The 27744-nt window shown below is 42.2% G+C and overlaps 1 protein-coding gene across 2 annotated transcripts in view; it reads right to left on the reverse strand.

Annotated features, from left to right (window-relative positions):
* LOC145393865 (transducin beta-like protein 3) overlaps positions 1 to 27744 on the reverse strand; it is a 341771-nt gene that overhangs the window by 87409 nt on the left and 226618 nt on the right. For both annotated transcript variants that reach the window (XM_080267921.1, XM_080267922.1), the window contains exons 10-11: positions 24709 to 24821; positions 11942 to 12159 (exon numbers count right to left, since the gene is read on the reverse strand). In XM_080267921.1, coding sequence (XP_080124047.1) covers positions 11942 to 12159; positions 24709 to 24821 — 331 coding nt within the window. The remainder of the gene's footprint in view (positions 1 to 11941; positions 12160 to 24708; positions 24822 to 27744) is intronic.

Here is a 27744-nt window from a genome sequence, read left to right on the forward strand (position 1 = left end):
TTCTGCCCAGGGTTATCTTTTTCATTTAATTTTACCCATCTCCTGACAATCTTACCAAGTTTAGAATAGACTCCTCAAACTGGACGGGATAGATTACAGTCTTAATAAATCTCTTCATTACAAGAGGCGTTTTCTTAGCTGAATAATATCATTAGGCTCACTTGTTCGTTCATTTTTGAAGGCTCTAACATGCTAGCGTGCATCAGCCTTGGTCACTGAATGGATGCTCTCCAAACTGCTCGATCTCTGGCAGCTTCCCTAAACAGTCCCTTATCCTTGACATCACACTCATTGACCTCATCCCAGGTCTTTTTCAGTCTACCCCTTACTACCCTACCCCCAACATTAACACTTCTCATTTTCTGCACCTAATTTTTTTATTTTTTTTTATTTTATGTGTCCGACTCTGGGCAAAGGCTTCAGGGCCTATATCTTGGGGGCAGTAGCCTATCCCAAGGCCCAGTAGTCCTCCTACACCTCCACAATTATCATCCCCCATCCTCTCCACATGCCAAAACCATTTCAATCCACCTCTCCTCATTACAACACCAATACACTCCAGTCCCATCCTACCCCTCAACTCTTCCATCATAAACCTAGCCCCCCCCAGGCCTCATACTCAGGGACACTGCACACCCAACTAATTACAGTACAATCCCAGCTATCCGGTATCCAGACAAACGGAATACTCAGAAAAATGGGAAAATTCAAGGGCTGGTAAAAATGTCAGTAAGTTATAACTGTGCGCCAATTTGAATGGACCGCCAAACCACCGTTTGATCGTGTCACGCGAGGCTGGGTGAAGTCAGACAAAGCGAGGTGAAGGCATTTCCGGCTAATGTAAATCCCTAGCAAATCCTCTTAACCACCCCTCCTCTCTCCCTCTTTCCCCTACTTGAGTTCAGTCATCCTCCACACCCTCCAAAAATCACCAGTCTGCTTTTTGCCACCAGACAGTAAACAAGCTCGCTTGCTATTGCGTTCCTCTGATAGACGGTAATTTGTACACTCCAAAATGCCTAAAGTGCAAACTAAACGTAAGCGTATCGTGCTTACCTTGAAACAGAAGCTGGACATAGGCAACAGACTTGAAAAAGGCGAACATTATAAAACACTAATCGCTGAATATAAATGTTAATAGGAATGAAAGTTTACTTTGTTGGAAGAAAAATAAATAAATAATATGCCTGCATTTCATACGTACATCATTTATTTTATTTTCTGCAAAACAGCTGAGTGGCAGGTGAGGGGTGGAGTGATGGAGGTCAGGTGGGGAAGAAGAAGAACACTCGGGGTCAGAAACGTAAACAAAACTCACGTGGGGGCACAGGTGTCGTGATAATTCTACAGTGCAGTCTTAACACATCATCAGTTCACTAATAAATGTTCAAGCTTTTATTTCTTTATTTTATTTTTCAATTTTTATGAGTACAGCACATATAATGGACACAGTAATTCGGTAAACAATGGACTGGTGCAATTTGCAGTACTGCAAATTGCTAGACATTGCACACGTGCGTTATGGCCATGGTGTGTGTTTACAAGGCAGTTTTTCAGGCGGAATCTCTTAGTGTAACCCCTAATGTGACTGGTGAGTACCTGAACTGTATTTACTGCTGTGATAACCTTTGTATAGATTTGACTTGAAAATCAGAAATACGGGAAAAATCTGTAACTGGGAAGGTAAATTCCCCAAGCCACCCGGTTAACTGGGATTGTACTGTATTGTAATTTCTGTATGTTTGAGACTGCGAATATCCTCTTCCTTTACTGCCCAAGTCTCACTACCATACAGCATTACACTCCTAACACATCCTGCATGGTGAAAGAGCCCTCTTAAATGTCAGGAGAGGCAACATCTCCCTCAGCTTTTTCCAACTGCTCCTCACTCCAGCCACAGAGCTAGCTCCAGCTGCACCTCCAGCACATAACAGCTCTCCCAAATGACAAAACTCTTCCACACACAAAAGAGACTCACCAACAAGTTCAATCCTTTCATGCCTGACAATCTCCACCTGCTCTCCCTGACACACCTCACACATGAAATCAGAATTATCATGCAGTCTCTCTCTAATACCACTACATCTCTTATGCACCCACTTAACACAGCCACTGCAAAAGATGGAATTACAGTAAAAGTCCTGTAATCTGAAAGGCAGGGGACCAAGGGTCATTTAGACTACTGTTTTTTTTTTACTATTGGGAGGGACCTCTGAAAACATTAGAAATACGTACACTCACGAACATTAATTTCTGCCCAGGGGTGCCCCTTTCCTACCCCTGTATACCAAGGGAAGAGGTGAGAGGGGTACGAACGAGCTCCACCCGCCCCTACCCCAGCTCCTAACCCTCCCCCATACCCCAACCCAACCCTCCCCCACCTGTCATTCATAACCCACCCCATCCCGGCAGATTTTTCACCAATGACCTCCCCCAATCCCGGTAGATTTTCATTTTTTTTTCTTTCAGGGGCTAAAACCTCCGCTTTTATGAGAAACATCAAAAATTCATTGAGAAATTGCTCACCTGAGCTTAGAAATGCCAGTACAGGTGACCATACCCTCACCTGGCACTGGGGCCCGGCTCCAGAAAAAAATTTAAAAACGTTCTCTATGGGAGGGGTAACTATTCCAAACCACTCAGACTAAGTATACATTTATTTATTTGGTACGAATTTATACGTAGCACAAAAGTATATTGGTTTTCACACAGTAATACAGGCAATATAAGCGTTGTTTCACTCACCAAACACATCAACATACCCCACTTTTTTGGCCACATTACCTGCTTATCACTTCTCATTGTTTCTTCCTCTAATGCCACATAAACTTTGTCCTCCATACTGTCATTGATGAGGGAATCACCCTCGCCTTGAATTTCGTACTGTGGTGCAACATGTCTTCACTGGCCAGGTCACCGGTAACAGGTGAGTTGCCAAGACAATGGTGTGTGGTGGGACGTCACGCAGGGTAAGGCATTGTCCCTGCCTGGCCTCGGGTAGGGGAAGATGTCCTGCGTATATGTACCAAAAACCACACGCAAAATTTGAAAAATGCGCAAATGATAGACTTTGCAATTGCAGCACGTTTATAAACGTCAATGGGAGTCAGTGACAAAATGTTCAGGCTCATATATAAGTCAATGGGGCACAGTGGGTTACCTGGCAGTTATATCACATGCTGATTTCATGTTTAACACTCTTGGTCCCACCACAAACACAAACAAAGAACACTACGATGTGTTAAAAGTATATATCGTAACATAACTATCAACAAACTGCTGCAAGAAACTAATGCATTACTGTATGATGCTGACAGTAAAACCAAAATGTTAACAATGGCCACCTCAGGACTCATGTGTTGGGTGCACTGTTTTGCAAACACACACATACACACACAAACTATAACATGCAGAGAGCCTGACAGACTGAAAGATACACACACACACACACACACACACACACACACACACACACACACACACACACACACACACACACACAAAAGCAGACAAAAAGGAGATGGCAAATGTAATGAGCATATTGAAAGAAGTATCAGTGGAAATCTGTAGTAAAGACATAAAGGAACACAAAAGGTTAGGGAAATACGAGAGAAGCAAGTCAAGACCCCTAAAGGTAACCTTCCAGAGTGTAAACACTGTGGAGGAGATACTAAAAAATGCAAAGAATCTTATGGAAAAAGAGGAATTCAAAAATGTATGGATAAAAGGATGCCTAACACAAGAGGAACTGGAATTACTGAAAGACAAGAGGGAGGAAGCAAAAACAAAAAATTAGGGAAGATCAGAGGAGGAGAAGAATACATTTTTTTACAAAGTAATAGGATTGCAGGGACGAAAGTGGTACATAAGCAGGAGGGAATAAAAAGGAGGAAGGTAGTAGAACCAAGTAATGACAAGTATATAAACAAGATGATTAAGTTTGATGTACTCAAATGTGGATGGAATGGTATCTAAATTATTAGAGATGAATGATTATGTCAGAGAAAATGAACCATATATAATATGCCTAACTGAAACAAAATTAACACCAAGGATATCAAATGACATTCTAAACTTAGAGGAATATAAATATGGAGAAGAGATAGGAACTTCAAAAAAGGGGGAGGAATTATAATATTAACTAAGAAAAGCTAAAAGTCAAAGAAACAGAACTAGATATACCCTCACAAGTAGAACTGATTGCAGTAGGGATCAATACATCTGAAGGGAAAGTAACTGTAGCCAATTTGTACATGCCACCCAGATCAAACACATGGGAAAGAGACAAATATGAGGACCTGGCAGAGAATACAATTCAGAGTTTAAGAGCATTACTACATAAAATGGAAGAGAAATGGGAAAGAATTATACTAACTGGAGATTTTAATACAAATATAAATTGGAATACTCTTGATATAATAAGCCAAGAAAGCTGTCGGGACCAAAAGCTCCTGGATCTCGTGCAAGAGTTTTTCCTAACGCAACATGTAAGGGAAAGCACCAGAAAAAGAGGACTCGATGTACCCTCAATGCTAGATCTCATATTTACTAGGCAAGAAAACGATACTGACAATTTAATATACCACCCTCCATTCGGCAAAAGCAACCATGCAGTACTAAATTGCAACTTCAGGATAGCATATGACATAGTTAACAGCAATGAAAGTTACAAAAAGAGCCTAAACTAGAAAAAGGGAAACTATCATGACCTAAAGAAGTACTTCTTACAAAACTGATTGGGGAAAGGAGCTTAGAGGACAAGATTTAAATGCTATATATAAAAAATTCTGTGAACTTTATGAAATAGGATTCCAGAAGTACATCCCACAGCACAAAGAAGCAGAAAAGAAAATAAAGAAATGGTTCAATACAGAATGTAAAAAATCAAAAGAAAAAAGAGATTTGTTGTAGAATAGATACAGAAGACACAACAGTGAAAGAGCATATAATAATTACAAACAGGCAAGAAAAGATTATACAAGAATAAGGAGGGAAGCCCAAAAACAGTTTGAGGAGGATATCATAAATAAAAGTAGTGATCAACTGAAGCTATTTTACAGCTACATCAGAAGCAAAACCAAAGTAAATTATAAAATATAATCCATTAAGGTCGAGGGAATCACCTATACACAAGAGAAGGATATCTGTGAAGCACTAAACAAGAAATTCCAATTAGTTTTTACAAAGGAAAAAAATTTTGAGAGGGATTATGTGGAACATGCATGCCCACACATACTGCCACATATACAAACATCAGAAAAAGTGATACAGGAGGAGCTAAGTAAATTAGACAAATGTAAAGCAAATGGTCCTGATGAAATTTCATATTGCGTAATATGTGAATGTGCAAAGGAGTTAAGTAAATCATTATTTTTAATTTTCAAGAAATCCTTGAGTCAAGGTAAACTACATGATATCTGGAAGAAAGCAAACATTGTTCCCTTATTCAAGAAAGGGAATAGACAAAATCCACTCAACAACCGACCAGTATCATTAACTAGTGTTGTAAGCAAGGTATTAGAAAAGCTTATAAGAAAAGCTTGGGTAAATCATGTAGAAGAACACAATATGATAACAGAAAGACAGTTTGGTTTCAGAAAAGGAAAATCATGTGTTACTAATCTGTTGAGCTACTATGACGGAGTAATAGACACATTACAGGAAAGAGAAGGATAGGTGGACAGTATCTATTTAGATTTCAAGAAAGCATTTGACACAGTACCACACCAAAGACTTTTATGGCTGCTAAGCATAGGGCTAGAAGAGAGGTATACAGGGCAAAGTCTGAGTCACAGAGACAATTACTTGATAACCTAAATCACGGGGAAAGGAAAAATATATTTAGGGTGGCAGGTCAGGTGAAGAGGGATAATCGGGATATCACAGGTGAGCAGTGTGTGAAGAATGATGAAGGAAGGGTAGTGGTGAACAGTGAGGATATTAAAGATGCATGGAGAGAGCATTATAACCAGTTGTTGAATGAGGAGTTTGACTGGGACAAGGAAGGTTTGGAGCCTGCAGATCCAGTGTCTGGCCCTTGGCCTTTGATTGATACTGCTACTGTGAGTGAGGCAATAGGCAGGATGAGGGTGGGGAAGGCAGCAGGTGTGTCTGGGTTGACTGCCGAAATGTTGAAGGCCTCAGGCGATATAGGGGTGAGTTTAGTCACTGACCTGATACAGTAAATAGGATTATTTATGAGTGTGTTGTCCCAGATGATTGGCTGAAGAGTGAAATTGTAAATGTGTATAAAGGGAAGGGTGATGCCCTGGAAAGAGGAAATTATAGAGGTATAAAGCTTTTAGATCAAATAATGAAGGTAATGGAGAGAGTATTAGAAGGTATGATTTGAGAAAGTGAATATTGATGAGATGCAGTTTGGGTTTATGCCAGGTAGGGGGACCACTGATGCCATATTCATTGTTCGACAGCTTCAGGAAAAATATATTGGTAGGAGAAGGGATCTTTATTTTGTTTTTGTTGATTTGGAAAAGGCCTTTGACAGAGTCCCTAGAGAGGTGGTGAAGTGGGCAATGAGAAAGCTTGGCTTGGAGGAGTGGCTGGTTAGGGTGGTTATGGCCATGTATGTGGGTTCTCACACCCAGATGAGAGTGAATGGAAATTTGAGTGATGAGTTTTCCGTGAATGTTGGTGTGCATCAGGGGGTCAGTCTTGAGTCCCACGTTGTTTATCATGGTACTTGAAGCCCTTTCACGTGACTTTAGAAACGGACTCCCGTGGGAGTTGTTGTATGCTGATGATTTGGTGTTGATTGCAGAGAATGAAAGGCAGGAGGAGGAAAGGTTTAGGAAGTGGAGAGATGGTATGGGGCAAAAGGGTTTAAGGGTAAATGCAGATAAAAACAAAAGTGATGATATCTAGGGTTGGTGGCGGTACTGTCAAAGACGAAGGAGAGTGGCCATGTGCTGTTTGCCACAAGGGCGTGGGAAGTAATTCCATCTTGTGCGGTATGTGTGATAAATGGGTGCACAAGAGATGTAGTGGTATCAAAGGTAGACTGCGAGATAATGTTGATTTTATGTGTACGGCGTGCCGGGGTGAGCAGGTGGAGATTGTCAGGCGTGAAAGGATTGAACTTGCTGGTGAATCTCTTGAGTGTGTGGAAGAGTTTTGTTATTTGGGAGACATGTTGTGTGCTGGAGGTGGGGCTGGAGCTAGATCTGTGGCTAGGGTGAGAAGTGGTTGGAAGAAGTTCAGGGAGCTCTTGCCTCTCCTGACATTGAGAGGGCTCTCCCTATGTGCTAAGGGGTCTTTGTATGCAGCATGTGTTAGGAGTGTAATGCTGTATGGCAGTGAGACATGGGCAGTGAAGGAGGAAGATATTCGCCGGCTCAGATGTACAGAAATGACAATAAGTAGGTGGATGTGCAGTGCGTCCCTGCGTCCAAGGCCTGGAGGGGCTGGGCTTACAATGGAAGAGTAGAGAGGTAGGATGAGACTGGAGTGTATTGGTGTTGTGATGAGGAGAGGTAGACTGAGGTGGTTTGGACATGTGGAGAGGATGGGGGATGATAATTGGGTGGGGAGGGTGAGAAGTGTTAATATTGGGGGTGAGGTTATGAGGGGTAGACCGAGAAAGACATGGGATGAGGTCATTAAATGTGACCTTAGGGTTAAGGGACTGAACAGGGAGGCTGCAATGGATCATGCAGTGTGGAGAGCCGCCATTAGGTGACCAAGGCCGACACATGCAAGCATGTTGGGGCCTTTAAAAATGAAAACAAAAACAAAAACGATGTACCATCAAGGAGGAATTCGAGGCAAGCTGTATTGTTGGATGCAAGATTTTCTCATAAGAGAGAAATGAGAACAGTACTAGGGGGAAATTACTCATCATGGAAAGAAGTGGCTAGTGGAGTACCACAGGGCTCAGTGCTGGCACCAGTCATGTTTTCATTGTAAATAAATGATATAGACAGTAACACTGGAAATGAAAGCTATCTAAATATGCTTGCAGATGATGCAAAAATACAAAGGAGAATTACTAACACAGACTCTTGTAAAGAGCTACAAGAAGAATTAAATAAACTTCATGAATGGAGTAATACATGGCAAATGGAATTCAATGTGGACAAGTGTCATGTAATCAAGTTTGGTAAAAGTGGAAAAAGACCTGATAGGGATTATACGTTAGGAAATAAAACCCTACACATATCAGAGAGAGAGAAGGACCTAGGTGTGATTATCAATAACACACCATCTTCGGCTGACCACATCAGTGAGAAGGTACGGAACATGTATACACTGCTTGCAAATGTGAGAACAGCATTCACATACATAAATGAAGACATGCTAAGAAAGATAATAACATCATTCATCAGACCAACCCTGGAGTATGCATCAGTAGTCTGGAGTCCTCATATCAAAAAACACATGAACAAGATTGAAAAAGTTCAAAGGGCCACTACAAGATGGGTACCAAGCTTAAGGGATCTAAGCTACGAAGAAAGACTAATTAAACTGAATCTACCGACACTACAGGAGAGAAGGAAATGAGGCTACATGATTATGCTATATAAATGCATATCACGGAAGGAGAAAATAGACATAAATGATTACTTAACCTATGGGGAAGCATCAGCACGAGGACACTGCAAAAAACTGCATAAGAAGAGAGGTGATAAAGACGTAAGGAAATTTAGTTTCCCAAATAGAGCAATTGATCAGTGGAACGCACTACCAAATGAAATAGTGTGTGCCAAAACAATTCACAATTTTAAGGATATGTACGATAAATATGGTTTAAGACACGGGACAGTACGAGCTTGACTCATTCCTGTAAAGATACAATTAGGTAAGAACATTTAGGTAAGAACATATATACACACACACACACACACACACAAACTAAAGCATGCACAGACAGAGTGACAGACAGACAGACTGAAAGAAAGACACACACACACACACACACACACACACACACACACACACACACACACACACAAGTACGCAATGCATAAGGCCTGGGATGGCCGTTGTTAAGGTTTTTGTTTAACTGTCAATGTTATACGAGGGGTGATTAGAAAGAAATGACAGTGAGTCCATAAACTTTTATTAGCATGAAGAACTATCAAACTATGACTCACATTCCTTCAAAGTACTCCCCTCCAACCTCTATGCAGCGTTCCATTCCCTTTCTCCACTTCATGAAGCAAGCGTGGTACTCTGAAGACGGTATACTTCGGAGTTCTGAATTGACGGTCCGTGCCAAGTCTTGGATGCGATGAAACTGCTTCCCAGCGATGGCAGATTTAATTTTTGGAAACAACCAAAAGTCTCAGGGAGCCAGGTCAGGGGAGTAGGGTGGGTGGGGGAGCAGAGTTATACCTTGTTGTTCCAGGTACTGCATAGTGAGGCGAGCTTTGTGGGGTGCAGCATTGTCGTGGTGCAGCAAAAGGCGAGACCGACGGCGGGTTGGTGCGGTGTTGGCCTTGTGTTCCAAGACTTGTGGAAGGACCTGGTCTGTGTAGTATTGGGCTGTGATAGTGGACTTTTCAGGCATCACATCCACGCATATTGGTCCTTGAGAATTGAAAAAGATGGTGAAAAGGCGCTTCTGGCTGCGAAATCCTTCCTTCAAAATCTGAGGTCGAGGGTCTTCATCGCCCAACAACACCATGTTTGACTGCTTGTCACGGGTTGTGAAGAATGAAATCCAACACTCATCTCCAGTAGCAACATCTGAGAATCGTTTTGGACCATTTGGTTCAAATTCAGCAAAGCCAGACACGACAAATCCTCACCCGTTCAGCCTTTTGCTCATCAGTCAACAAATGGGGTATCCATTGACAACACTTCTTCCTCAGGTGTAATTGTTCATGCACGATGTCATATGCACTCCCTTAACTGATATCAAGCTCCAAGGCTAAGAACCTAAGAGTTACAGTTGGATCCTCGTCAATGATGGACCGTGCACGGACAGTTGTTGCTTCGGTCACGGATGTCCGGGGGCGTCCAGAGCGTTGTTCATCTTTCAATTCAGTTTTTCCTGCTGTGAAAGCACGAATCCAGCGGGAAACAGTTTCCAGGGAAGGAGTTGTGTCTGGATAAACTTGTAATAATTCCCCTCGAATCTCTGTTGCTTTCTTTCCCAGTTTCCACCTCGTAAAAATGTAGAACCTGCAGCCTTCTTTCGAGTAATCCATGTTTCTGGCCAGAGAGCAAAAACAAGAGTGAAGCATTCACTCACAACAATAAAACAAGAAAAGTCAGGCATACTGCGACAAGTTCAAACTCGTAAGGACAGGCAACTCTGCACTCTCCTTGCTCCCCTACCTCCCATCATTCAAGGTTTTCATGTTATGGCACGAACTGTCATTACTTTCTGATCACCCTTCGTAATGCATTAATTTCTTGCTGCAGCGTATTAATATTTACAGTATATACGTTTTACATATCCTAGTGTTTTATGTTTGTGTATTAGTAATGTGACTATGAGTGTAAAGTATGAGGTTAGCTTGAGATGTAACTGCCAGTTAAGAATGATGAGTGGGGAGTTGGGTTGGGTAGGGGTATGGGGGAGGGCTGGGTTGGGTAGGGGTATGAGGAAGGGTTGGGTTGGGTTAGGTAGGGGTATGGGGAAGGGTTGGGAGCTAGGGTAGGTGGGTGGAGTTCGTTTTATCCCCCCTTCCATCTTCCCTGGGTGTATAGGGGTTCGCAGGGGGCACCCCTGAGCAGAAATCAGTGATTGTGAGTGTACAAGATCATTAAATAAACTCTTAAAATGATATGGGTTATTGCTTTACTCATCAGAAATGCACAGAAGTGTAGATGAATAGTTGCAGGCAGGTACATCCAAGTCTAAGAACAAGTTCAAGCCAGATAAATCCTTAGATAAAGCCCATAAAAAATACAAAAATAGACCAGAAAAAATAGAAAAATTTTGCCTTGAAAAATTCGGAGTACCTGTATTGGGATTTTCGGATTACTGGTGGCTAGACTGGACGACATTTACTGTACTTCCCATGTCCTTGTGGCAAATCGCACATGGCCACTCTCTCTCTTCTTTGACAGTACCGACACCAGCCCTAGATACCATCACTTTTGTTTTATCTGCATTTACTCATAAGTCTTTGTGCTCCACTTCCTAAACCTTTCCTCCACCTCCCTTTCATCCTCTGTAATCAACACCAAATATACACTACACAAAACATATATTACACAAAAATACACTACACAGAACATTACCAGGATTCAAGTGGTTAAATATGAAGTGACTATGAGTCACACTGGGTGGTCATCATATCACCAAATAATGGGATGAGGTGAAGCCTACTATGATGCCTGTTAGCTGGATGGAGATGCAAATGTGGTATCTATCTAGGAACCAAACCACACTCTTCCCTGCACCTCAATGTGGTGAGGCACTGTCCACCACAAGGGGACATCAGTTCACTGCATGGGATGGCACTGTAGGAGGAGTTACTTTCCTAAAGTTGATGGGTCTGCTCAGTCAGACAGACCAGGGTTACTCAACAGAAATGACAACAACTACTTTGGCAATTTAAAAATATATATTATGGCAACTGCCAAACAATTTTATTTAGCTCAATAAAACTTCTGAAATGGAACAGTTAAACGTAGCCTTCATGAACCTGTTCAATGTGAAAGGCTTTTCCTAAGTTAAATAAAACTAGTGGGAAGTAAGAGGATTAAATCAATAAAATACACAAAACTATACCAATTGCCTCAACTCTAAACTTATTCACTTCACAATGATACCTTTTTCTATTTTATTCTTGCTACGTATGGACAATTCTGTTCAGATTATGTGAGATTTCTGGTAGTGGAGAAGTTATTGATGGCTATTAAACCCCCTTCCATTCAAAATGCCTCAGCAAAGATGGTCAAAACCCCTTAGTGATAACAAAAATAAAACAAAAAATCTGTTGCTGGATTAAAGTGGTTAATCCTTTACCTTTGCAGTTTTGTCCTGGGAGCCAGTAGCAATTAGTTTACCATTAACAGAGATACATATGCTATTAATATCCTTGTCATGGGCTTTTTCTGTGTGGGTGGAAGAGAGGGATCTTGCCTGCACCTTCTCTATACATCCCTCTGTCACTTCTTGTTTAAAGTTTTTGCCCAATGTCCATTTCTTAATACACGTATCTCTGCTGCCTGTCACCATGAAATCTGGGGGTGGGAGGGAAAAAAAAAAAAAAAAAGTGTGAAGGTTTTGAATGTAACTATAATAATGTACTGAAGAATCTCTTATTCTATATCTGATCAAACAGTAACACTCAGATCTCTCCACCCGATGAGCACAGAGTTTAACTGGAATTATTTCATATACTGTACACGTAATAACAAATGCATATGGTATTTAGCTGATAATACTGAATAGGGATTTTGTTAATTAGGATACTACGTTCACCTGGTACAGCATCTCAACATCATCACCATCATCATCCAATCTGTTTTGCCCTACCAGATGCATATGGGCTGAGGGTTATGCTAAAGAGTCCTAACTATTTAAGGTGAAGGAGACTTGCCTCACCTGACCCTGGGTAGAATTATGTAAGCAGTGAACATTAACTATCCTTTGGATGCAAAATCTTACATACATCATCCAGTTGAAGTACCTTAACCAGGAGTCATTAATAACATAATGCAATGTAAAAAAGCTACCAATAACATGGGAAACAGACTTCCTCTTGCCAGCACATACAATGTTATTCTTCTGGTTCGTGATAAAGTCACTAGGATACTGTGGCACCCATAAAATTTTAAAATTACAACCTGGAAAAGAATAACATGAAGTCCCATAATTAAATATTAAAAGGTGTAAATTGGGTAGAAAAAAATTAAACCCAACTAATCAACTGATTGAGAAAGTGCATCTTTTAACATAACAGACTTTTAAATAATGTATGAACTGGTAGCAGTGATCACAACAGCTAAATCAAAACAAAAGCAGATTGTCAAAAAAGCTTGGAAATCTCTGTAAGGTTCAAAACTTCCTAGGTTATAAAAAAGTTCTTCGTAGTTGCTGTTGACCAGCACAGTTTATATGAATGAGATGACCCTTCAACCACAGTCAAGCAACAGCCCCTGCAGGGCCATCTCTTGCAGTGAATTGACATTCCCTAGCAGCTGACAGCACTCACCACAGTGAGGATTGAAATAAAGTGTGGAGGTTTGGTTCTTGAGTGGATGCCACATGTGCATCTCTCCACCCAGTTAACAGGGGCACTATAGTAGGTTTCACTTCACCCCATGATCGGGTTATACGGCTACCTTCCAATGTTGTAAGTGGTTTCTTGGGTAACACAAAACCATTAGGCTTGTAACTAGGTGTTAAGCCACCTAAAGTGGTATGATGAGTAATGAAAAGTAACAGGAGGGAAAGGGAGAAGTAGGAAGAGAGGAGTTCAGACAGAAAGAGAATGACAAATGTGATGGAAGAAGTAGGCAGCAATACATCAAGTGGGTGGATGATGGTTGCCATCACCTACCAGTAAAACCTTTGTAAAACTAACTGATTCTGCACAGAGATGTCATCATAAAAGTTGCCCAGGATGAAATAATATTTTATCCACATGGCTCTGCTCCTGCATTTAGTAAAAACACCAATCCTTTTCTCACCCCAAGATTTGAGTCCCAAATCCCACCTTATGAACCCGATATAAATCATTCATTTATTTATAAAATAGATGGGGAGTGGACTAACGGAGTGTCTGTCTATAGCAATGGGAGTGAAGATGGGACATAGGATATCATCATTGTCATCATCTGCAGCAGTGGCAGCAAAATTTCAAATACCTTACTTCCTCAAGGGCATTCACCTACCCCTCCCCCTCCCCAGAGGATGGCCATGATAGAACCACTTCCAGGCTACTTTGTCCTCACATCTCTTTCTCTCTCTCTCTCTCTCTCTCTCTCCCTCATACTCTCCAAGGTGTATATTTGCATCAGCTAAGGAAGCTCCCTATCACCTTTTCCTATGCAACTTATTTTGCTCATTACACTTACTGTCCATCTCCATATCACACAAATCGTTCTAATATCACCATACTCTGCATGGATAACATGCAAAAGAATATTAGCCACCACATCCAAAAATAAATTGCTATGGAAGAGGCATTAGGGTGCCACCTTAACCAATTAGAATATGGGCTCAACACTCCAGCTTTTCTCTTGACAATGTACTGCCCCATGCTCTTCTTCCAAACCACATATGGCCGAGTGCTTGTAGCAATACCCTCAGTCTCAATATCAAAGATTTTCTTTGGCACTCCGTATATGCATTCTCTGAACATGTCTACACCATCTCAAAGCACAACCATTCCTTTTATCTATTCAGGAATTCTACATTTCACTCTTACCACACTTTTGTCCATTCAAAATAACAATAAACATTTCCATTACTTACTCCATCTACTGTCCTTATGCCTGCACAGGTTCTGAGAACAGTACTTTCTACAGCCTACAACCTAAATCATGCATGTTCTCTGTCACATACTGACTAGGTTCCACTCCCCATACAAGAGCATAACACACTTTCACACAGGATCTTCTTTATCTTCATGTTAGCCATCCTGCGCTTCAAAATACAACAAAATTCTCCAGTTGCTCTTCTCCCTCAAAGTGAGCTCTCCTTAACCTTGCTCATCATTTTGCTTGTTTACAATAATTTACAGGGTGAAGTGGAGCCTACTATGGTGCCCAGTTAACTAGGTGGAGAGATGCACATGCAGCATCTATCCAGGAACTAAATCTCCACACTATTTCCTGTGCCTAGCTGTGGGTCATATGAGGACATCAGTTCACGGAGTGAGACAACCCTACTGGGGCAGTTCTTTGCTTAGGGTTGATGGGTCGGACAGACAGACTGAGGTTGATCAAAAACAGAATACTGCTCTTGGATATTTATATCTATCACCCTCCAGCAGCAAAGAGTGAATAGAAGGCAGTGAGTGATTACGTTTGTATGGATGATAGAATAAGATGTGTAATGAATGCAAGAGCGTACAGACATTGGGGGAGTGGACTTTCTGACCACCAGTTGGTGGGAGTGAAAGTCAAGGTTCAAATGAAATGGAGGAGGAGGAGAAAGGATGGTCAGGAAGACGTACTCCTTACAAAGAGGGTAGAAAGATCGCAAGAGGATGGAAAAAAGGCAGAATATAAGAGAGAAGTGGAGCAGCAATTGGGTAAATATGATCTGGAGCAGATGGGGGATGTGGAGGGTGTGTGCAAGATATTCACAGAAAAAATCTATGCAGCATGTGAGGTGGTGTGTGAGGTGAAGATAAGATAAAAGGGGATGCAAGAAACAGCATGGCAAAATGAAGAGATGAGACAGGCTGTGGCACAAAAGAAGAAAGCATATAGTAAGTGGATGAGAAACAGGGGCATGGAGGAAGTTGAGAGACAGAAGAGAGAGTTATATTTAGAGAGGAAGAGAGAGGTGAAAAGATTAGTAAGAGAGAGTAAGAAGAGAGTGGATGAGGAATTTGGAAGGAATTTGAGTGTAAAGAGTAGGGAATGTAAGAAAATGTTCTGGAAAGAGGTAAACAGAGTTTGATGGGGGTGATAAAGAAGTAAGTCGGGGAGTGAAAGATAAAAACGGTATACTGCTAGGGAAGATGGGAGAAAAAATGAGCAGATGGAGAGAACACTTTAGGGAATTGCTGAACATAGAGAATGAAAGTCTATCTATCTATCTACTGCCAGATGCCATAATCCTGTAAGGGGTGGCCGTTGACTTTGAGTTATTTGTTTTACGGGGAGGGGCACTAACTCTCCACCAACCCACTTGCTGACACGTACGGAGCACGTACGATTTGGTTATATGGTTACCACCCAGCACTGTAAATGGTTTCCTGGCTTACAGGAAATCATTTGAGTTGTCACTCAAAAAAAAAAAAAAAAAAAAAAAAAAAAAAAAAGAGCTAAGAAAGAAGCAGGCAGTACTACATCAAGTGAGTGGATGATGGTCGTCACCACCTACCACAAGTAATGCAAGTATTAGGGATGTGCCAATAGTATCGGTATCGATATCGGCAGTATCGGCCTTTTTTTTTTTGTAGTACTGGTATTGGCAAGGTAAAAATATGGTCGATACTCCGATACTTTTCTGGTTTATTATGTGATTCAAGACACTCATGTTTCATGACACTGATAAACAGAAGGTTATGATTTTTATATATTACATTATAATTACATGTATGATGTAACATTATCATATATTAATATTATATATCGATTATTATATTGCTCCTGTATTAACAACACTCATGTTACCGGCATCAAATAAATAAAAATAAAATCAAATAAATAAAATCAAAATAATAAAGTATTGGTATCAGTATTGGCAAAGTATAAGCTATTTGTTAGTATCGGTATCGGTATCGACTGAAAAGTGGGTATCGGTATGGGTATCGGTATCGGCCAACATCTTGGTATCGGCATATCTCTAGCAAGTATAAGTGGCTGGGGTATGGCTGGGAGGAGGAAGGAGGTGAAAAGAGAGGAAGGAATCAGTATGACAGAAGTAGTGGAAGCAATGAAGAAAGTCAAAATGGGGAAAGCCCCAGGAATTTATGGAATGTGTGGTGAAATACCGAAGCATGGGGGAGAGATAGTAGTAGAATGGATATGGAAGATGTGCTGACTGGCCTGGGAGGAAGGTAGAGTCCTGGAGGATTGGAAGTCAGGTATAACCATTTCCCTGTACAAAGGAAAGGGGGAAAAACAAGTGTATGGTAATCATAAGGGCATTTGTCTTCTTAGTGTAACAGGAAAAGTATATGGTAGGATACTTATTGACCAAGGGAAATAACAGAGGAATTAGCTGGAGAAGAACAGGGAGTTTTAGGAAGGGAAGAGGTTGTGCAGATCTGATACTCAACCCTAGGTCTTTAGTGGAAAAGTTTCTAAAAAAAAAAGGAAAGAAGTTGTATACGACCTCATGGATTTGGAGAAAGCACATGAGGCGTTTAGTCAAATAACAACGAATGTGCCAAATCAATGTTTTGAGATAAACAGTGTTAAAAATTTGTTTCACTGTAACTCATTAACCAGTAGCCCGATTTCAATAAACAATGTCTCAAAAAACAGAGCAGGTAAAATACTATAAAAACGCATATGAATAAAGTACAAAATATATATCAGGTTACAATTCAGTTCAGTTATTAACCCCATACCATAGTACCTGAATGGGAAAAAAAAAAATGGAAAAACCACAAAAATGAAAAGAAGGACAATCACCAACCCATGTACAGTAGTGCTGCATTAATTATGTGCTGTGGGGGGGGGGGTGAGGATTAACAGTAGCAGTAAATCGTCAGTCTAGTGCATTCCGTTCATCATTAACTTGTTTCAGATTAGGACCAGTGCCTCAATTATCAGTTTCCACTGATCCAGTTACAGTCACTTTGTCAAGTAAAGAACGAACTCAACGCTCACCTACACTGTGAACGCTGTGAGGAATGATGATCAACAAACATCATAGACAAAGGCCACATGTACCAACCTGCAGCATGTTCGGACAAGAATCTATTTTGTCGTATAGGACTTTTGACCATGTTGTGAAGACGAACATGGCATGAGAATGTTTTCACTGGATAGAAAACTGGTGGATAAGTGTGTTGCAACCTAAATCTCAATTGTAAGTATTTGGCAAGTTCACTGTAATTCGACTAAACGCCTCATATGACAGGGTGGGTAAACAAGAAATGTGGAAAGTATTAAGGATATATAAAGTAAAGGGGAAGTTGCTGAATGCTGTGAAGAGTATGTATGAGGGTGCTAGGGCGGCAGTGCATGTGGATAGTGAACCGAGTGAATTTTTCTATATGAATGTTGGACTGATGCAGGGATGTGTCATATCCCCATGGTTGTTCAATCTGTATATGGATGGAGTTATAAAAGAGATACAAGGTGGGGGAGTGGAGGCTGGAATGACCCTAATGAGAAAGGGCAGTGTTTGGAAACTCCCTGTACTGTTGTTTGAAGATGATACTGTATTGTTAAGTGAATACTTAGGGGAACTGCAAGGCTTGGTGAATAATTTTGGGAATGTGTGTATGAAACAGAATCTAAAGGTAAATGTAAGGAGGAGTGAAGTTATGGTCTTTGAGAGAAATGGAAGTCACTGAATGTACAGAGAGGTTGGATGAGGAGGGAATGGAAAATGTGAGTGCTTTTATGTACTTGGGTAGTGTGATGAGTAAGGATGGAAGTTTAGAGCATGAAGTGCTTGAAAGGGTACAAGAGGGAAGAAAGGTTGCTAATTCTTTGAAAGCAGTGATAAGGAACAGGGAAGTGAGCATGGAAGTAAAGTTGCTGCATGACAGTATTGTGATACCAATATAACTTATGGAAGTGAAGCTTGGACCTTGTTGCAAGTACACAAGACCAGAGTGAGAGCAGTGGAAATGAGTTTTTTGAGAGGGGCATGTGAAGTTACATGGAGAGACTGACTGACAAATAAGGAAGTGAAGGAGAGCTGTGGTGTGGATATGGATGTGACAGAAAGCGTAAGGAGAAATGCAATGAGGTGGTTTGGCCACGTGGAGAGGATGGTGAACGAGAGACTGACGAGGAGAATGTATGCAAGTGAGGTGGAGGGAGGGGAGAGGGAGGGGGAGGCCGAGGATGAGAAAAAGGGATGGAGTGGAGAGGTATATGAGAGAGGGGGTGTAAGCTGGGAGCAAGGCAGTGAAGTGGACTGGACAGGGCGACATGGAGGCGATTTGCTTGTGGCCACCCCATACGGGATTGAAGAGTCTGACAACAGATAGACAGACCCTCCAAAAGTTAGACCACCACCACCCGTCATACTACATGGTAGGTGGTGGTGGCCATCACCAACTCACTTGATGTAATGCTGCCTACTTCTTCCTTCATCTTTATCATTTTTTTCTGTGTCTGCCCTTTTCTCTTCTTATTTCTTCCATCTTTCCTGTTACTTTTTCTTACTCTTCTTTCCTTTTCAGGTGGCTTTACACTGAGTGACAAGCCAAATGGTTTCCTGTAAGCCAAGAAACCATTTACAATGCTCGGTGGTAATCATGTAACCAACACATATGTGTTCCCTCATGTGTCAACAAATGGGTTGGAGGAGGGTTAGCGTCTCTCCCCAAAAAACAACTAACTCAAAATCAAAAGGCCACCCACTACAGGATTATGGCATCTGGCTATAGGTAGATAGATAAACCCTCCATAAGCATCTCACCTCCCATCTGTCCCCTGCAATTCATCCAGCTTCCTCTTTAGCCTGTACTGTAGCTGTCAAATTTTATGTTCATATAACATTACTTAATTTCTGGTTGTATTAACTTTAACTTGAAATATACAGTAATCACTCTAATATCCGGACGCCCAATAACTGAACATCCCCACTAACCGAACCTTATCGTCCTGGAATCAAACATTCCCAAAATGGTCCGAAAATCCAAAAAAATGTAAAAAAAAAAAATCGATTTTTTGCCGTCCGTAATTTGAACTTGCCGCGCGCGCCATGTGAGAGCATTGTTTTGGTTCATCATTCCTCCGATGTCCGATAGAGTGCTGCTGCATCCTCCCCACTTCCCGCCTGTCTCTCACCGCGACTGGACCTACGCTCTTCGCCATGGCTGCCCACGTGCTCGCTTTTGTGGTGGTGCCGTACTTGCTGCAAGGCCTCCTGCTGCTCTCTGCCCTCCTCTTAGTGTGTGTGATGATGGCCCCGCCTCCTGAGAAAAGGAAGAGAGTGGTGTTGACTCTGGAGAAGAAACGGGAGATATTGGAGAAAGTTGACGCAGGTTGGTCTTCTTCACGCATTCTCCGCGAGTTCAACCTGGCCCGGTCGACTTTGTTCGATATCAAGCGTTCCCGAGGCAAGCTCATGCAGTACACGGCTGAATTCTCGTCGAGAAGCAAACGCAACGTGGAGAGGAAGGTTATGTTTACCCCCAAGTATGCAGAAATCGACCGCTCCACGTTGATTTGGTATCGACAGCAACGTGCAGCTGGTGTGATGGTACGTGGAACGGAGCTGAAGGCTGCTGCTGAGAAGTTTGCAAGGCTTCACGACGCCCTAGACTTCAAGGCATCCGAGGGTTGGCTCTTCGCGTTCAAGTTGCGACATGGCCTTACTAACCGTAAAGCACATGGCGAAGCATTGGACGCTAACGAGGATGGAGTGGACGAGTTTCGGCACAAGGTGAAAGGCTTGATCGACAGGGAGGGCCTCACTCTTGGTCAAGTCTATAACGCTGACGAAACTGGCCTATTCTATCGCTCGATGCCAACGAACACTCTAGCCGATGAGACGGAGAAGCGTGTACCTGGCCACAAGCTTTCTAAGGAACGGATATCTGCTTCGTGTTGTGCCAATGCTAACGGCATGCACCGGCTTAAGCCCGTTATTGTTGGGCATGCAAAGCAGCCTCGGTGCCTTCGTGGGGTGATGGATGTCCTTCCTGTCGTATGGTACCATTCTTTGAAAGCATGGTTCACAGCTGTGATTTTCAAAGACTGGTTTCACCGTCACTTCGTCAAGGAGGTCATCCAGTACCAGACGAAGACACTGGGAATTCCTCGCGACCAGGTAAAGGCTCTCCTTCTCCTCGACAATGCACCTGCCCACCCATGCGACAAGGACTTGGTTGCTGAGAATGGCCGTATTAGGTGCATATTTCTGCCACCTAATACGACTGCTCTCATTCAACCCATGGACCAAGGAGTGATCGTGGCAACAAAGCGCCTGTACCGTCGGAAGTTCCTGGACGAGGTGATGGTTGTTCTCGAGGACGAGGACGAGCGCAGGGAAGGACGTGACACTCGAGGCAAGCGGACTTTGGAAAACCTTCGCCGCTACAACATCAAGTCTGCGCTGTACAACTGGGCTAGTGCATGGAAGGAAGTCCCTGTGAAAACTCTTGAAAATGGTTGGTCTCGCCTGCTTCTCGGAACAGATGTGGAGTACGATTTCCTAGGGTTTGACGTGGATGACTTCCATGCATGGCTACGTACGCACGGCGACGATGTTGATGTGGACGATGTTCATGAGTGGTTGGACGACGACGAGGGCGATCCTGGGTATCAGACGTTGTCTGATATCGAGATCGCATCTTCGGTTGCTGGTGTCAGTCCCGAACTTGAAGATTCCGACGACGAAGGCGATGATGATGTGGACTCCTCTCAGCAGGACACTACTCCAGCCATCCCCAAGCTGAGCGCACTCCGGGAACATCTAGAGTTCGTCCTAGACTACCTGGAACACCCGGACTACGACAGGGAGATGGGGCCCTTGGGACTCGTGGAGGAAGTGCGTGCTTTCCGGCAGCGCATCATCAATCGCCAGAATCGTCGGTCCTTGCGTCAGTCAACAATTGACAGTTTTTTCAGGCCCGTGACCCCCGCTGTGCCAAGCCCTGGTTCCACTCCGTTGCCTCCCCAAGACAGGCCCTCATGCTCCGAGCCACAGCCCAGCACATCAGCTACAGTGGAGTCACCGCTCGATGTGAGCTTGCGGCTATCTTCAGAGTCTTCTGTAGTCGGTACGCCATCACCACGACCCACCGATGCACCCCTTGGTCGCCTGCCAGTGATACTCTCGGACTCTGACAGTGAATAAACAGCAAGAACTTCTCCACTAGACCACACGGGAATTTTGAGTGTTGTGCAGTGAAAAAAACGGTGTGTTGTGTTAAGGTTTTCGAAATGAGAGAAAAGACTCAGTAGAAAAGAAATTTAACGTAACTAACCTTCTTTGTTTTGGCTTTGGAAAAATTAAAAAAACTTGGGAAAAGTTAATGTGCAACACTAAAATTTAATGGAACATTATTTGGACTAAAGTGAACACTGTGAAGAGAATGGACTTCTGTGTGTTATTGACTAAGTTCAGTGCAAGACTTCAGGAAGAGTGTACTGCAAGTGCTTCAGGAAATCGTTCTTACTGTCAGAGTCCGAGAGGAGGCGGTTATTCATCGAGGTGGCCAGGGACTTGCTGTAAGTAGCCAGAATGTTTCATATTGTACTTTTTTCCATACTATACTTACCAGAATGTGTCATACTGTACTTTTTTCCATACTATACTTACCTCATGCATGTGCAGTAGGAATGTGTTTTTCAGAGTTAGGTTCGGTTAGAGTCCATAAGTACCAGAATGTTTATTAATGTATGAACATACTTCTAAACCCACATTTTATGTTTCTTTTGCATTTATTTCAGTCATTTATGTGCCTTATTGGTGTGATTTGGGTGTTAAATAGGTGCTATGCATGTCCGGAGGGAGTTGTATAGGTGTTTCTCTGAGTTAGGGTCCATAAGTACAAGTCCATAAGCTGGGGCCCAATATCCGGACAAAACCAATATCCGAACCTACCGATGGCTCTATTGATCCGGATATTGGAGGGGTTACTGTACTTTTTGTGTAAAGCCTTTCAAAGTAATTAACCAACTTTCACTCTCTGCCAATATAACAGCTTCATTAAAAAAAAAAAAAAAAAAAAAAAAAAAAAAAAAAAAAAAATCATCTAACCCTGTGGTGCCCCATGAGAAGCGTAGGGGCCTAGGGCTAGGCAAGCTGGTCCTGACATTTAAGATGAGAGTGACAAGCCTCATTCATCCTTGAGTGGCATTATGTGAGCAATAAACCCCAACCATCCCTTGGATATACACCTGTACAGGCTCAATCCAATTGGAGCACCTTAATTATCCACTAAACCACCAGGCGCCATAATCTGGTTATATGGTTACCACCCAGCATAGTAAATAGTTTATTGGTGTACGGGAAACCATTTGGCTTGTCACTCAGAGTCACCCATAGGCAGAAGGAAGTGGAAAGAATGAAGGATTAAAAGACAGAAGAGGGAGTGTTGAGACACCCACAGGCATAAGGAAGGGGAAAGAATGAAGGAAAGAAAGACAGAAGAGGACAGAAGGTGAGAAGGAAGAAAGGAAAGGGCAGTCACCAAAGAGCACCACTATACAGAGTGAGTGGATGGTGAGTGCTACCAATCATTTGCCCTCCTTGAGGGGATAGGAGTGCATTCCCCTATCATCCTGCTGATAAGACAGTCTCCTACTGGCCTCTGAGACATATGAATGTCATCGTGCATGCTAAAGGTGGTGGTGGTGTGCCACATCCCTGAACACACTGCTTTTCAAAGAATCCACATGCAAACACAGGATACAGGAGGCAACACCTGGGATGACCAGATGAGTATGAAAATGACAGAGTATGGTACTATAGTAGCCGCAGCGAGAAATGAACGCTGTGGTGGGGCAGCCGGTCATCCGGGGATTCCCCCACTGTAGCCATATCTACATGTCACCGACCATAGAGGTAGGATGTCACCGACCATCGGCCACCGCTGCAGCCCCGCTCCATGATCCTTACCCTGTGTCTCTGGCTTTCTCTTTCTCTCTCAGTTTCTATATAAACTGCTGTATTTCCGAAACTAATTATGAAATTATTATGACTTTTGTTCCACACCACCACTGAGGTAAAAATCAAGGAGAGTTTTCTGTATAAAGGTTTCCCCCCCCTTGTCTGAGGGCAGGTCAGTTCTGGCGAGTGTATAATTATAGGTCAGGCGGAGGTATCGGCAAGGCCGCACTCCCCCGCTCATATGCCACATTTAGGAGGGGGGGGAAACCTTTATACAGAAAACTCTCCTTGATTTTTACCTCAAAGGTGGTGTGGAACAAAAGTCATAATAATTTCATAATTAGTTTCGGAAATACACCAGTTTATATAGAAACCGAGAGAGAAAGAGAAAGCCAGAGACACAGGGTAAGGATCATGGAGCGGGGCTGCAGCGGTGGCCGATGGTCGGTGACATGTAGATATGGCTACAGTGGGGGAATCCCCGGATGACCGGCTGCCCCACCACAGCGTTCATTTCTCGCTGCGGCTACTATAGTTAAATTTTGCATTACAGAATTGGACAGAGAGGGGTGAGAGTGCACTGTTAAATGGCTACTGAGTGCCAGCTGTAATGGACAAGGAATGCAAGCAGTCAGTTATGAAGAGCTGTGACCACTGAAATAGTGATAGTAGGAGGGATGCAACACTGTAGTCAATCAAATGAGTGGAGCTGATGAGAAAAGGCCTTTCAAAGTCAGTGCATCAAGATTTTTGAAAGGGTTAAACCAATCACAATTACTTTAACTACTACAGTCACTACCATCAGAAATCAAAGACGTTCTAAACAACCACTCTTATATACAACTGATACCGTAAAACTCTGAGGAAGCTGGCAGCTCAGCTTTACAGGTAGCAATGAAACCTTTAATAAGATTTTTCAAAATTTCCTGTGAATAGAATAGAAAAAAAAAACATCACAGAAGGTACCCTATATTGAGGGCAACCTGTATTTTAACATGACCAGCAATAGATAATTACAAGCAGTAAGGATGCCTGTTAGTTTTGGCAAAGCATTCATCTGCAACAAAATCTCTTTTTAGTGATATATGCTTGTCCTTCTCATCCTCAATGACCTATATCCTATCCATCCCCTCTCTCCCTCCTGGTGACTGGCAAAGATTTTAAATTAACATGCTGGGATTTGTCATTCACACCTCACAGAGAAGAATGTTAATGCTAAATATTAAACTGTGGAAGTGGAATAAACTGAACGAAGCAGCCATACCTACACAGTACGTAGCTTTGGCCATGAAACAAAGGTGACTCATAAAAGTATATTGCTGAACTATTCTGCAGTAGACTAGTTACAGTTATCTTACCTTGAGAAAAAGCCAGACAGCCAACACTCTGGGTATGCCCCATTGCCGATGCAATGCAGTCTGCAGAACCATCTGGCCGCACCTTCCACACAAGCACTGTGTTGTCATGAGAGCTGTAAATAAATTGAATGAAAGGAGGTTAGTGAGGGATGTTAAGGTTCCAGGCTGTGAGGAGTTTGTGCAGCAGAACAAACTATTGATTTGTGATATGGTGCTTAAAGAACGAGTGATGAAAAAGAGGACCTATGTACCAAGGAGGAAAATATGGAAGCTGGAAAACCAAGTAGTAAGGGATGCCTTCTATTGTGAGAGGAGGAGAATGGTGGATGAACAGGGAGCTGTAGACAAAGGCATTAAGGATGCGGCAATGCAAGCAGAAATAATGAACAAACGTTTCCAGTCAGTTTTCACTAAAGAAAAGGAGCTTGTGGAAGGGGAGGGAGTGATTAGAAATGTTCCGGTGATAAAAGATATAAAAGTGGAGGTACAGGAAGTGTATAAATTACTGGAAACTCAAGATGTAAGGAAAGCCCCAGGACTTGATGGAATTTCTAATTGGGTACTGAAGGAATGCAGAGAACAACTGGCGGATAAAATTCACAGTTTAATCGTATGCTCACTGGAAGAGGAGAAAGTGCCACAAGAATGGAAGAGGGCAAATGTGGTGCCAATTTACAAGGGAGGAAACAGGGAAGAACCCCCGAATTATAGACCAGTGTCTCTAACCAGCATGGTCGCAAAATTGTGTGAGAGAATCCTGAAAGACAGATGGATAAAATATCTGGAAGAGATGAATATTTTGGCTGAATGTCAGTTTGGATTCAGAAGTTGAAGGTCATATGTTTCTAACTTGTTGAGCTTTAACTCATGAGTGATTGATGTGGTACAGGAGAGAGATGGTTGGGTGGATTGTGTGTACTTGGACTTAGAGAAGGCCTTTGCCAAGGTACCTCACAAGAGACTAATGTGGAAACTAGAATATATAGGAGGACTGAAGGGGAAACTTCTGGAATGGATGAGAGACTTTTTGAGAGACAGACAAATGAGGACAGTAATAAAGGATAGGATGTCTGGATGGAGGGAAGTAACAAGTGAAGTCCCTCAAGACTCAGTGTTGGCGCCAGTAATGTTCCTGATTTACGTAAATGATATAGTAGATGGAGTGAACAGTTATGCAAGTCTTTTTGCTGATGATGTAAAGATCTTGAGGAAGGTAGAGGTTGAGGAGGATTGTAAAATACTGCAGGAGGATTTGGATAGGATACACAATTGGAGCCGGACATGGGAAATGAAATTTAATGTAAAGAAATGTAAAATACTGGAAATGGGTAAAAGTACCAGGAGGCCATCACTGAATTATTTGTTGGGTAATGAATTAATCACAAAAAGGAGAGAAGAGAAAGATTTGGGAGTGCTGGTCCAAGATAGTTTGTCACCAGAAAAGCACATTAACAAGATAGTTGGAGAAACTTATAAACTCTTGACTAACATAAGAGTAGCATTTCATTATATGGATGAGGAGATGATGAAAAAATTGATAGTGGCCATGATCCGCCCCAGGTTAGAATATGCAGCGGTAGTGTGGTCCCCACACAAAAAGAAAGATATAAACAAGATTGAGAGAATACAAAGAACAGCAACCAAGATGGTCCCCAGTCTGACAGACCTGTCATACAGAGAGAGGCTGGAAAAACTGGATTTGCCTTCGTTAGAGGAAAGGAGAAAAAGGGGAGACATGTTTGCAGTGTTCAGGACCATGGTGGAAGTAAATAAAATTGACAAAGAAGACCTGTTTGTATGGGATAAGAGACCAACAAGAGGACACGGAATGAAATTGAAAAAGTCAAGCTGCTTGAAGGATATCAAGAAATACAGCTTTCCTTACAGAAGTATAGACTTATGGAATAGCCTGGACAAAGAGATCGTCCAGTCTAAAAACTTAAACGAGTTTAATGCTAAATTTGACTTACTGAGAAACAGCGACGGAAACCCACGAGCATAGTACATTCCGTGTATATCACAATTAGGTATATCAGGTAAATACTTAAATATTTGGAATGACTTAGACAAAGAGGTGGTGCATGAGAAAAACATTCATGTGTGTAAAGGTAGACTTGATAAATGTGGATATGGAGACAGGACAACACGAGCACTGCTCAATTCATGTATACTACAAATAGGTAAATACAAATAGGTAAATACACACACACACACACACACACACACGCACACACACACACACACACACACACACACACCTGATGGAATTTCTAATTGGGTACTGAAGGAATGCAGAGAACAACTGGCGGATAAAATTCACAGCTTAATTGTATGCTCACTGGAAGAGGGCAAATGTGGTACCAATTTACAAGGGAGGAAACAGGGAAGAACCCCTGAATTATAGACCAGTGTCTCTAACCAGCATGGTCGCAAAATTGTGTGAGAGAATCCTGAAAGACAAATGGATAAAATATCTGGAAGAGATGAATATTTTGGCTGAATGTCAGTTTGGATTCAGAAGTGGAAGGTCATGTGTTTCAAACTTGTTGAGCTTTTACTCAAGAGCGATTGATGTGGTACAGGAGAGAGAGGGTTGGGTGGATTGTGTGTACTTAGACTCAGAGAAGGCCTTTGACAAGGTACCTCACAAGAGACTAATGTGGAAACTAGAATATATAGGAGGACTAAAGGGGAAACTTCTGGAATGGATGAGAGACTTTTTGAGAGACAGACAAATGAGGACAGTAATAAAGGAAAAGATGTCTGGATGGAGGGAAGTAACAAGTGCAGTCCCTCAAGGCTCAGTGTTGGCGCCATTAATGTTCCTGATTTACGTAAATGATATGGTAGATGGAGTGAACAGTTATGCAAGTCTTTTTGCTGATGATGTAAAGATCTTGAGGAAGATAGAGGTTGAGGAGGATTGTAAAATACTGCAGGAGGATTTGGATAGGATACACAATTGGAGCCGGACGTGGGAAATGAAATTTAATGTAAAGAAATGTAAAATATTGGAAATGGGTAAAAGTACCAGGA

Source organism: Coenobita brevimanus, chromosome 25 (assembly GCF_032717465.1).
Source record: "Coenobita brevimanus isolate Jiangsu-jjx chromosome 25, ASM3271746v2, whole genome shotgun sequence".
NCBI lineage: Eukaryota > Metazoa > Arthropoda > Malacostraca > Decapoda > Coenobitidae > Coenobita > Coenobita brevimanus.